Consider the following 13,510-nt stretch of genomic DNA (forward strand, 5'->3'; position numbering starts at 1 on the left):
AATAACTTCCCTACCCCAGAAACGTGTTTCCCCCTTTCTGTACAGTGTGTTTCCGTGTTTTGCGTTATCTTTTGGTACACTGTACCATTTACCCTGCTCTGAGACTTTGAGACCTTTTTGTAGCGCCGCCCCCAGCCCCTCTTACTCTCGTAGGAATTCCTCAATTCCTCGTTAATTGCTTGTTAATTCTGAATGACTCTGCTTTTTAATTAAACCACAATTTTCTGTTTTCCTCTTAGTCCTTCCTATCAGCTTTCCTCTATTTCCATCAGAAAATCTTTTGAGTTACCTGACAAGGGTTTGGTAGAGGACGGTACAGTAATGGCTTGAAATGTGTGAGTTTCAGAAAACGACGTAACTTTTTTCCCAGTAAAAGTGAATCTGTGTACTTTAATAGTATGAATGGTATGAAAGCAGTATTCATCCCTGAAGCACTTCTGTATAATTAACTCTTCGGGCTTTTGTGTGTTTTTGTGTGACAGATGTGGATGGGCCCTAAAACTGTGATAAAAAGATAAACAGTACCTGTTACACCTGATATTTTCTAGAAGAACTTAAAAGTTTACATAGTATCTTGTTAATCATTTGACACTCAAAAATTTAAAGACAAAGGAGTATTTTTGTGTGTTTAGCATCTAGGGCTTTATTTTTGCATTCTTTATAAATAAGATTTCTCATTTCAAAACCCTTACAGAGAATTTGTTAGATTGAAATTTAAGCATGTAATTCATGTGATCGCATTTCTCCTGCTGTATTTTGTTGTTGCCTCTAAAGATGTGCCAAAGGTAAGTTTAGGACATTCTTGTAACTCCTAAAGAGGGGTATGATCAGGGAAGTTATATAAGAGTTAATTCAGATATTAGCCAAGTGAATGACTTTTCTAACATCTGATAATAGGAGTATAAAATGACTTGTTAATCTCAGAGTTATTTTAATATCTCAGATTGTTTAGGGAATTTTAGGTACAAAGAGGTACTTAAAATAGCAGAAGTTGTTAGGAAATCTTTGATTTACTTGGTTCCGCTGGACTTTCTGCCTTTCACAAAAAAAGAAATTAATATCTTTCCTGATTCTTCTAATTATCAAGATACAGCTAAAGATACTTTAAGAGGCTCTGAGGGTTTGCATCTTCTTGAGACCTGGACCTGGACACCAAAGGGAGAATGTATGCTACTAAATGGGATTTAGAATCAGTATCTACCAATGACCGTTCCATGGGGAACATTTGGGGTAGCCTTTGTATGTGTTTATAAGGTCCGCTTCATTTCAGTAAAAGCTAGGCAGAAGTCTATAAACTTAAAGCAGTTTTCATTATTTCAGTATGTGAATCACCAGAGATACCTAATGATTACTTAGGACTTTTAGAAAATACTAAAATATTTGAAGTATGTTTTTAAGGTAAAAATGAATTAGGTATTTTCTATTCAGGCCTTCTCAATTAAGTATTTTTTCTGCTTTAGATTTAACTCCAGCATGTTTTCATTTCCCAGGGGTATTAGCACTGAGAAGGTAAGGGAGCAGGTCTCAGGCAAGACAAGCATGTGGGATAAAGAGAGGACACTGCTTTCCCCTGGCTTCCAGCCAGTTCATTCTCATTGCTTAAATAATATTTCATTGATCCGCTATGCTTTTAATTATTTTTCTAAGATTAGGGAATATATATAAATTGTCAACATCTATTCCTGATATTAGCGTGATCAAGAGCATTTGGTTTAGGATATGCCAAACATTTAAAATATTTAATTTGGGTACTTATTTGCCAACATGGACAGTTAGGTAGTTTACATTTTTCACCCTGGTAGTTAACTTTGTGTTAATTCTATTGCCAGTCACATGGTTTTGAAAGAAAAAAAAATCAAAAAACACCTATTTATTTGGTAACCAAATATATATTTATAATCACAGAGGGAGAAAAACTGATTTTAATCGAAGATATTCAGTGATGTATCTTGAGAGAGTTATGAATAATACTTACTTTCCTTATAGGTAAGTGATGCCATTCACAATTATTTACCGTTATGACATGTACAATATCTCTTTATTTTGTTCACATTTAACTGTGATAACACAGAAGTACGTGCTATCCCTGAAAAGTCTAGAGTCAGATAAAGTTAGATCGGCATATCTAATACCTGACTTTCAGCCTTTCGTTTCAGTCTCAACTGAAGGCACTCCCTAGGTAGAATAGTTGTCTCCTTTCTTGCAGACTTTCTAGACGCTGACATGAGGCTGCTAAGATAATACTCCCAGACATAGGTTAATAAGATAATATTGACAAGACCTTGTCATTTATAGTACTTGTGATTTAAGCTTTGAGTTGGGTCTGGATAAGTGAGTTATAAAATTTCCTCTATTCCCTCATCCACATTTCGTGAAAATTGTTTGTTTTTCTGCTGGAACTCATGAGAGTTATAGATAAGTTGTACATGATAATAAATGTTTTGTGTTATATGAGGCCCAGTAATTTGGAGAAAATACTAATACCCTTACTTGTTTTGGAACATAAGCACTGTGCTAACTATGTTGAGTGATACGAAAATAACACTTCTACTTTATTTTGGGTTCTAGGCTCTTGATCATACGAGTAGGGCTCATCAACATGCAGCTCAGCCCTGTTGCACACTTTGGGCCTTGCAGTGTTTCTGCATCCATCTTCCCTCTTAGGACTTGTGAGCCATTGGGGTTTTTTTTTTTTTTTTCTCAGAGCCGATATCTTTGGAGTTGCTGATTTTATTTCCTTACCAGCCTTTATCTCTGTTTATTCTGCAAAGAAATGCTTATTTCTTTTTTGAGTAGCAAGCTGTTATCTTGTTTCTGGTTTGTGTGAAATCTGAAAACACAGTTCTAATTTGTATCACTTCATCAAAAAATGTGTGGACTTTTAGTGAAAATAATATGCAAAAAGCCATTAATGACTAATCATTTATGCCAAAGGAAACTGGGGACGTGTGGGCAAGTTTGGTAAAAGTTATATAATATTAGATCTTAAACATATTTTGTTTTATAGTTATTTTATTGTTCACTCTATTCTATGAATATAGACTTCATTTAATTATGTGGAGCAAGAAGTTTTGCTTTTAATTTAATGAAGTTCACTTGGCATCTATATGGAAATTAAATGGTAACATTTTAATTCCTAAAGTTACAGTTTCTAGGAGAGTTAACAGTATAAAAGCTTGGAGGTCTACATTGTTTTCTTTTGACCCCATGTACAGTAGACAAGATGAATCTGTAAAATTTAAACACACTGTTAATATTGTGCAATAAAATCTCATATAAAAATGATAGACATTGGGGAAGTGGCTCATTTTGATATGTAGTTCTGAAGTCTTCCTTGTTTGTGTGTTTTTTTCTTTTTTCTGACTATGAAACCTGGAACGGAATTTCTGAAGATTGCACCCTCAGAGTTTTAGTCATTCTGAGTCATTATCAATTTTAAACAGCATAGTTTGTACATATGTTTATTTAGAAAATTGACTCCCTCATCATGTTCTTTTCTTTTATAAGCGTCTTCCATGAGCTATCAGAGTTTCACACTTGCACTCCTTCAGAGGAAATAGACTTTTTTCCATTCTCACCTCTGGACTTCCTCTGTGGTTTTTAGTAGGCACCTTTACCACTGGATACCGTATTTACTTTTTAAGTTCAATAGCCTTTTTTTCCTTTATTTTTATATATGTGGATAGCTGTACTCTATTAAGTACAGATTCTCGTAAAATAACACCAAGATAAAATTAATTACTTGTCTGATGCTTTGGACTATTAAGGATGTTTTGGTAGTAAATCATTGTCCTTCATAATTTAAGGGATATGGCTGACAGGGATCATGTATGTGTAGTATGTCTGTCTGTTTTTTCTTGTAAAGATGGATGCATGCAAAGAGTGCTTTTTTGGTTTAAACCTATGGTTATTATTTATAGTGCTTAGTATTGTCAGACAGGAGAAAAATGATCTTAACATTTCTAGGATTATTCGATTTATTTAAAGTATGCAGGACTCAAAGTTCCACCCAGAGGTAATCCCAGTGGTCAAGGCCTAGCAGTGCTCCATGCACGTGTCCAGCACTCAGTAGATTTTCCTTCATCTGATGGAAGTAGCCTGTGTGGGATTATCACAAGTTACTATTGTTTATGCATCTTTCTTGTTGAGAGAAGTAATTTAGTCACTTCATCTTTTAACACAAAGCCTTTTCTTGACGTTATTAAATTAATACCATTTCACATTCTCCTCGACCCTCACCTTGTGTGTCCTCTTCCCCACTGCCCTCACTACCTCCGTGGAAGTGGTGATGGGTCGATGGAAGGACCAACAATCAGAACAGAGATTCTTAAAGCTTGAAACCATGGGGGGAGTCCTGTGAGGCAGGGGGTGCTGAGGACACGCTTCCAAGTAAGACGTCCAGTGATGCTCATTCTTGAAATGTGGCCGAAGTTCGTGTGGAAAGTAATCACGTGTTTATTTGTGGAAATGCTGGAGGCTCATCATTGGAGACATCCGTTTGCATTTTTTAAATAAATTTTTTATTTTAGTGTAGTTTTAGATTCATAGAAAAATTACAAAGATCGTGCACAGTTCCCGTATACTCCTCACACGGTTTCCCCTATTAACATCTTACATTAGTAGATACATTTGTCACAATTATTGACTCAATAATGAACATTATTATTTATTAAAATCCTTGCTGTATTCAGATTTCCTTAGCTTTTACCTCATGTCCTTTTTCTGTTCCAGGATCCCGTCCAGGACACCACATTCCATTTAGTCATCTTGTCTCCTTAGGCTTCTCTGAGCTGTGACAGTTTCTCAGACTTCTTGTTTCCTTGTTTTCGATGACCTTGACATTTTGAGGAGTACTGGTCAGGCATTTTGTAGAATGCCCCTCAACTGGAATTTGTCTGATATTTTTCTCATGATTAGACTGGGGTTTTGGGTTTTGGGGAGAAAGATGACAGAGGTAAATTGCCGTTCTCCTCATATACCTACAACATGACTTGGCACTGTTGATATTAACCATGCTCACCTAACTGAGGTAGTGTTTTCAGGTTTCTCACTGTGAAGTTGCTCTTTCCCTCCATTCCAGCTGTCCTCTTTGGAAGGAAGTTACCATGCATGGTCCACACTTAAGGAGGAGGAAGTTATCTTCCTCCTCCTTGAGCGGGGAGAATCTGCACAAATTATTTGGAATTCTGCACAGGAGATTTGTTTCTTCTCCCCCCTTTACTTGTTTATTCAATCAGTAATTTGTATCAGTATGGTCTTATTGGTATTTATTCTGTACCTTGGGTTAGAATCCAATAGTACTTTAATTAGTGTGTTGTTCAAATTGTTCCATCTTGGCTATTGAGAGCTCTTTTAGTTGGCTCCTGTGTCCTTTAGATATACCCCCATTATTGCGTTTTTTTCAAGCACTTTGTCCCTTTTTGGCACTGTAAGATGCTCCAGGCTCATCTTGTATATTGCCTGCCCCAGTCTTAGAATCAACCATTTCTGTAAAGATAGTTCTGCATTTTTTACAGTTTGCGTTGTAGGAGCTGTTCTGATCGTGTCTAATTCATTTATTTAGAAGTAGTAGGCAGCGTTTTAAATCAAATATTATTTCCAAGTGCATGTTGGCAAGGTCTTTGGCCTTCCTTGAAGAAGTTTGGTGAGGAAAAATAAGGTTTGAAAAGAGGAAAGAGTCAAAATGGACTGTACTCTTCTGGATGTTTCAGAGTTCTGGTTGTGCAGCCAGCAGCGCCTATGACTGCCACGTTTCACCGTAGTGCGTCAGGTTGCCAGGTGGCCCGACCTTTCCTTGTTTAAACGACAGAGGGCTTGGCACACCCACCCCACTGGGACAGGGGTGACAGTTCTCCCAATGAGTAATTCCTGGAGTGATTCTGGTGTAATGTGTGGAAGTCACTTTGTGTGTGTTCTTAGCATTAGTGTAATTCACAGACCTAGGATTTAATCAACATGGAGAAAGATCCCTTTTATTTTAGTTGTAGAGAGAAATTTTTCAGAATTCATATGGGGAAGCTGGAAAGACTGTTATTAATCTTTTACTCAGTTTGGTGTATGCATAAAGGAATAACAATTTTAAATTGATTAAAGTGATACCTTATGGGCATATAAAAAACCAGCATTTAAAGACATAATCTCCTTTTAGTTGTCAGTGATTTCATTTTGGCCCTAGCCACCTAGTGTATTGAATGCACACATATTTTCATTTTAGTCTTATTTAGAAAGAGCAAGTGACTAACGATGTCAGTTAAAAAGCAATTCAAATGAAGCAAGTCTGAAAATACATTCTGAGTAGAGCAAAAAGAAGAATCTGTTCTCATCCAAATTCCAAATGTGTGGTTTATTATTTTCTTTCCTCTTCATCAAAAAACTGCTTTTTAGGAAAAAAAGTTCCTGAAAATTAATCATATTCTATACCACCTTGGAGATTAATGTAGGTTTTGAGATTGTTTTCTCTAAGAATTGGTCTGAGTTCCTTTTCTGTTCTGTAAGTTTGTTGCAACGTGCTGATATTTAACCTCATCAAATGGTAGACTATGCAGGCAGCCATGATTCTTTATTATTTTTAGGAATTTTCCCATGATTGTTATCTCATTTGTTTTTAGGTTAAGAGAGCTTATTTGTGCTGCAATCTGGACATACTCTGAGCCCCCTCCCCACAATGCTGTATGTGCACAATGATTATTAGGCAATCCATCTATCAGGAGAAGGGACATTCTTCTGTAAGGTAAGTGACTGAGGGTCATTGGTCATCTCTTGTTGTTCTAGAGGACAATCCGTTTAGCTTTTACTTTTCTCCTTCAATTCAACTAATGTATACTAAACACAGCACTAGCCAAAAGAAAATCCGGATTTGTTTTGATATTATTTGAATCTTTTTCTTGCATACTAGGCCTCATGCAAGTGTGAAGATAATCATCCCATTAAAAAAAAAATCTGTTAAAGATGATTGTTTTGAGCATATAGTAGTAGTTTCCATTAATTCCTTCTAATGGTCTTCAACATTTTCTTTTATAACACTAAAAATAAGCAAAAATCTATTCCAAAAGGATTCTTGGTTTTAAAATTTCTAGGCCAGGAGTCTTAATTTTAGTATCATTTGAAAAAGTAAATGAAGAGATTGGGGAAATCATATTTATCAAGAAAACAAATTGTCAGGAAATTTCTCATTTCCCAATTTTTCTCTGAGTAAATAGTTCTTTGTGGTAGTAGTCTGATATTTTTAAATTACATTACTTAGTAGTGATACTGATGAGTTTGTCATCAAACATATAAAACAGCGTAGGATATTTGATAGACTCTTAAGCTGTGATGATTTGACCTGAGTTAGGCTTAAGTTTACCTTCGTACAATCTATAATGAGAAGTTTTGTAAGATAAATTATTATCGGTAACAAGATTATCCCAAGATGTCTAACCTACATATGAGACCAAAAGGACTTTATCACATAATTTTTTTTTATTTTTAGAAATGGAAGCCTACTAATTAAGAGATGAGTCTAATCTGTTCCTTAAAATTAGCCCAGATGGAATGGCTTCATAGAAGCTTGTTACTTTAGGTTTCCGTATGTATTTAAAAGCTTAGAAATGTACTAAAAAGGTTTTTGTACACACATGTAAGATGCAGCTTGTCACCATTTAATTTGGGCTTTTCCTGTCTGCATGAAGGAGATCTCATTGTATACGGAGTTTGAGTACACACCTCTTTTGTGACCTATTAGAGAGTATGAGAATTCAGTTACTACTTTTCCTTTAAAATAATTTTTTTCATGTGGTTAATTAACAGGTGGTTTAGATTCTTATAGTTTTTAAATATTTTGTATTATCTTGCCACTTTGAATATTTATAGAGTAAAACTTCTGGAAAACTGAAATTAGAGAAGTGTAAAAGAAATGTGGCAAAAAAAAGAGGAGTAAATTGTGCATCAAACAGTAATAAAGTGGGGAGGATAGAAAGACAAACAGAAATAAAAGGAAAGTAAATATCATCTATATATTTTACTCTAATTTGCTTAACCCCACCCACTTCCTTTTCCCCCTCAACCTTCCACCCTTTGAGGCTAAAAATAGAATATTGTTGAAATACTTGAAGAAACCAACCTAAAGTTTTTTGCCTTTTTTTTAACCGCTTCTCATAATTAAAGGTCTTTAGTCTTCATATCTATGAATTGTCCACTTGATACTCCATATTTGCTCACTAATCTAAATGTTTGAATAGTTTATAACTTAAATTTCCTTCATGTGCATTTGGTAAATCTGAACTCTTAAGACAGGTACTCATCTGGCTTCTCTGTTGTCTTCCTTCTAGCTGCCCAGCATCACCTTACATTTTACCTAAAATAATGCTACTATGTTCATAGGATGTTTACTTTGAGTTTTCATAAGGCTGCAGAAGAAATTTCCTGTTTCAGCAATTCAGGGTTTTTTGCCTAGCTTGCGTTTTAAAATCTTTTATATTCTTAGGGACATTACTGAAAGTTTTGGTACTGGTATGTTTTGGTCATAATAGATACGTATTAATTAGTTGTAGTAGTATGAACTATCATTACTAAGGTTTACATGGTTTAGCAATGGAAAATTCTGTGATGTTTAATGGCCACACTGTCAGAAGCCAGCAGTTCTAAATTTCATGTATTCTGCCTGTCCTTAAAGGCTGATCCCTGTGACCTAATGAATCCTTTGTAAAAAGTGGACTCAGCTAGGATGTTACACCACCACTGTCGAAGGAACCCTGAACTCCAGGAAGAATTGCAGATTCAGGCTGCAGTGGCTGCCGGGGATGTTCACACAGTACGAAAGATGTTAGAACAAGGCTATTCTCCAAATGGCCGGGATGCTAATGGCTGGACCCTGCTACATTTCTCTGCAGCAAGAGGAAAGGAAAGATGCGTTCGAGTATTTCTAGAACATGGAGGTGAGTTTACTGGAAGCAAGCCTTTTTCCCAAGGAGAAACTTAAAATGAAATTATGTTTAGTTTAAAAAATGTATGCGTGTGTATGTAATTTTTGGTGCCTCTCTTTTGTTAATACTCACCTTCTTATTCTCTCTCCTTTGTGAAGACGTCCTAATTATGGTGATCTTTGTTTAAAACCAGATTGTTTAGAAGATCTCTTTGGTGAAAGTGCTTCCCGCCCGCCCCTCACCCCGTAACTAGTTTATATACAGCCAAATTTTCCCAGGTTATTTCAGCTAAAAGCGACCCTTCTTCAGGTTGTCCAGTTGCTTTTGTTGCAAAAGCAGAAGTGGCTATGGTACCACAATTAGAGAATTGCACAAATTTCCCCTGTTGATAATTGCTCAAGCAGACAGACCTAGCACAGGTTCCTGTAAAATCATGGCCTTAATGATACCCTATCTTTTGAATTTGCCTCTTTTAAAAAAAATTTTAGATTCTTTCTTTTATGACTGTTTTAGAGCACTTACCTTTTCCAGAGTTGTTCACAGTTTCTAGGTATCCTACAAGAAGATTGGTTATCTGAGCTCTCATTTTGTATAAATGTATGCAGTTGGAAACTACATTTGACATTTTATGTTTTTGCTTCAAAAAACTGTCCATTCCCATAATTAATAATAACTAATAATTGTCCTAAACTTATTTACTTTTTTCTTCAGTTGAATTTCCATTTGCTTTATTTTCCTAAAGATGGATTATATCCATTTTATCATTTGTACCCGTATTATCTTTGTAAATTATGGTGTGAAGCAGCTCGGTTGGGACTCAGGTGCCACGTTTGCCATTCTAGGGCCTGAATTGGTCATTAACAGTCATTGACTTTCATTTATAAAGTATACTTTGTTACAGGACTAGACAAACTTACTCGCAAACTTACTCGAAGTACAGAAAATGTTAGAAGTCCAACAGCTCTCGTGAGGGTGGCATGAATTATGTGAAGTTAGGAATATGAAGGTTATACACAAGGACTTGTTGCAAGATGATGCTAAACCGGAGAGTGGGAGTCATCACACGTCCCAGGGACCCTGAAAGAGGAATTATGTCTCCAAAATAGTTGACTTGACAGGATCCAGCCATTTGCTGGCCTGTTCCTTCTTTGTAGCTGTCCTCCATCCCTCCCTGCCACTCTTGCTCATACCGCCTTTCACCTTAAAACTTGAAAACCTCAGTTCTGAAGTTAATGAAGGGGATATGTAAGAGAAATGCCAGGAGAAAGATCTGAAAGCACTGAAAGGTGGGTACGGGATCACAACACTTAAAATTCTGGCAGTACTTAGTAAAATTAAGACCAAGATCAGAGCTCACATTTTTTATTCCCGCTAGTCCTGTTACTTTCTGCTTCTGCTAGCTTTGCTTTTAAAAAATTAGTTTTACAAAAAAGGTTTGATTGCTACGGTAATAGATGAATGTCTCCTTGAAACAAATAAATTTTCAAATAAATTACAAATAAAGCCATAGTCCCCTTTGGCCAACTCCCAGTCTTTATCTGCCTACCCCTGCCCAGAAGTAACCTGAGTTTAATTTAGTCCTTGTCCTTCTACATCATTTCCTAATACTGTTATGTATACTCATAGAAAATATGTTATATTGTGTTGTGTGTGGCTGTAGAACATAAGTGATATACTGACCATATTATTCTGCAACTGTTGTTTTTTGCTCAACTATATAACTTAGTATTTTTTTAATATCAGGGGTTGGCACACTTTTTCTGTAAAAGGCCAGATAGTAAATATTTTAGGCTTTGCTGGCCCTACTATCTCTGTTGTAACTACTCAACTCTGCTTTTGTAGTGTGAAAGCAGCCATAGACAATGTACAAATGAATGAGTGTGGCTGTATGCTGATAAAACTTTATTTATAAAAACCAGTGGTGGGTCACATTTGGTGTTTGGGTCACAGTTTGCTGAACCCTATTCCCTCGCCCCCCATCTGTGTGTGTGTGTGTGTGTGTGTGTGTGTGTAGTCATGTGTTGTTTAACAATGGGGATACATTCTGAGAAATGCAGGATTAGGTGATTTCGTCATTGTGCTACATCATAAGGTGTACTTACACAAATCTAGATGGTGTAGCCTACTACACTCCTGGGCTATATGGTACCAATCTTATGGGACTGCCGTTGTATGTGTGGTCTGTTGTTACCTGAAATATCATTATGCTGCACATGACTATATATTTTTTTTTACAGCTTTTATTGAAAAAGAATTCCCGTTACAATTCACACATTCACCTTACAATTCACCCATTGAAAGTGTATAATTCACTTGCTTTTAGTATATTCATAGAGTTGGGCATCTATCACCACAACCAATTTTAGAAAGTTTTCATTACCCAAAAAAGAAACCCTGCATCTGTTCTGTATTAATACGTATAAATTTACTCTGTTCTTTTCAACTGCTGAATATAGTATTTATTAGTATGGGTATACTATCATTTGTTTAAACTGTACTTTCTTCTTTATCTTTAAGAATGGCTGAAATTTTCTCACTAGGAGATTTTATTTGTTGAGAAGGTAACACACACATATACGTGGTTAAAAACAAAATGAAAGGTGTTATGGGCTGTTCAGTGAGGGGAAGACATCTGCTCTTTAGCACCAGTCCCCTAGTCTCCTTCCCAGTGGCAATCGCTCTTCCTGGTTTCTTGTGTCCTTGCAGAGAGAGTCTGTGCATATAGGGGTGCATATTTTTCCATCTTCACCTTCTAGCTGTCTCCCCTTTTGTTAATAGGGTGTTCTACATCTTAATTTTTTCATCTAACAGTTTAGCTAAGTCATAGTTCCTTCTCACTATATGGCTGTATTTCGCATTCCATTGTATGGATGTGATGGATTTAAACGTATCCCCTATTGTTTGACATTTTAATTTTTCATTTTTCTGCTTCTAGAAACAGTATTGCAGAGAATGTCCTTGACTGATCTTTTTAGATATGTGAGCTTATCTCTTGGATAATTCCTAGAAGTGCAATTGCCAAGTGAAAAGAATGTTACAGTTTTTTTGGTGGATATTGACAAATTGTCCTCCCAATAATGTTGTGATGGCTGTGTCCTTCCTGACCAGGTAGGGCAGTGTCGCGCTTGCCTTTGCAGGAGTGCATCATCAGATGGTTTGCTCTGCACCTGCGTGATTTGCTAGCCTCTCGTTTTTTCCACAAATGACATACGAGTAAAACATAACATGGTAAGCCTGGGCTGCTTTGCTTGTCTTTTTCTTATTGACTTGTAGGAATTGTTTATATAGTCTCCTTTGTTAGTTTTATGTTGCAACAATCTTCTTCTAGTTTGTAGCTTTTTCCACATTCTTGGTGTTGTGTTTGTTGTTCTTAGGCAGAAGTCTCCATTTTAATGTAGGTGAATTTTATTTTTCTTTTGCCTTATGGTTTGTGCTTTTTGTGTCTTGTACATCATTCCACAGGGTCATTACTAGCCTATATCTCCTTCTAAAAAGTTTTGTAGGGTCCAGCCCAGTGGCGCAGCAGTTAAGTTCGCACGTTCCGCTTCGGTGGCCCAGGGTTCGCCAGTTTGGATCCCGGGTGCCGACCTGTGCACCGCTTTGTCAAGCCACGCTGTGGCAGGCGTCCCAAGTATAAAATAGAGGAAGATGGTCACAGATGTTAGCTCAGGGCCAACCTTTCTCAGCAATAAGAGGAGGATTGGCAGCAGATGTTAGCTCAGGGCCAATCTTCCTCAAAAAGAAAAAGTTTTGTGGCATTTAGGTCTTCACTCTATCCAGAGTTGATTTTGGTATATAATATGAGGTGCTCAGGTACAATTCCTTATTTTTTCCCCATAAAGGTAGCCTGAATTGTCTCTTATTCCTCATTGCTGCGTCCTGCCAGCTCAGATATAAAGTTTTCGTGTATGTCTGGTTCCATTAGTTCTGTTTGTTGGTGTATCCCTGTGTCAGTATAATGCTGTCATAATTACTATTGCTCTTTAATAAGTTTTGACGTCTCAGGGGGCAAATCTCCTCTTCTTGTTCTTTAAGAAGGTTCTTCTTAGCCCTTTACATTTCCATATAAAATTTTAACACAACAAAATTAAATATTTTGGAGAAGCCCTTCATTTGTTCTTGTATAGATAGCACTTTTTGCTTGCTCCTATACCCAAGTAGAATAAGAGATTTAGGGAGTATTTTTTTCTAGCATATCATGCATCGAATTGAAAATGTTAGCAGGAGAGGGAACCTTCTCCTTCCCCTCCCCTTGGCCACATATGATGCTTAGACATGCTTTGTATTTAGTGTAGGCCTGGCTTCTGATGTCTAGACCAGTGTTCCCAGCTGCTTGCTCAGCCTCTCCAGACTCGGGGCTCACAGCACAGCACAAGCTGCTGCTCCAGCCATGCTGTTTTGCAGTAAATGGCACCACAGCCTATGACTGCTATGCCAGAAATCTAGAAACCATCTTTGACTTTCTTCCTCCTGAATAGTTGTCAGATCTTTTCACTTCTTTTCTTTGGAAGCACTGCCACACCTTTGGGCAAGGAAATGTCGTTCCTCACCAAAACTGTTACAATGGTCTCCTTCATTTCTGCTTCCAGTCTCTGCCCCTCCCAGCT

General features: G+C 36.8%; 1 protein-coding gene across 4 annotated transcripts in view; it reads left to right on the forward strand.

Annotated features, from left to right (window-relative positions):
• ASB7 (ankyrin repeat and SOCS box containing 7) overlaps positions 1-13,510 on the forward strand; it is a 52,018-nt gene that overhangs the window by 1,235 nt on the left and 37,273 nt on the right. For 2 of the 4 annotated variants that reach the window (XM_023651448.2, XM_070268205.1), the window contains exons 3-5: positions 1,906-1,986; positions 6,609-6,730; positions 8,654-8,915. In XM_023651448.2, the coding sequence (XP_023507216.2) occupies positions 8,705-8,915 (211 nt within the window). In that variant the 5' untranslated portion in view covers positions 1,906-1,986; positions 6,609-6,730; positions 8,654-8,704. The remainder of the gene's footprint in view (positions 1-1,905; positions 1,987-6,608; positions 6,731-8,653; positions 8,916-13,510) is intronic. The other 2 variants (XM_023651443.2, XM_023651450.2) reach the window with 1 other exon arrangement.

The sequence above is a fragment of the Equus caballus genome, chromosome 1, assembly GCF_041296265.1.
Source record: "Equus caballus isolate H_3958 breed thoroughbred chromosome 1, TB-T2T, whole genome shotgun sequence".
Classification (NCBI taxonomy): Eukaryota; Metazoa; Chordata; class Mammalia; order Perissodactyla; family Equidae; genus Equus; species Equus caballus.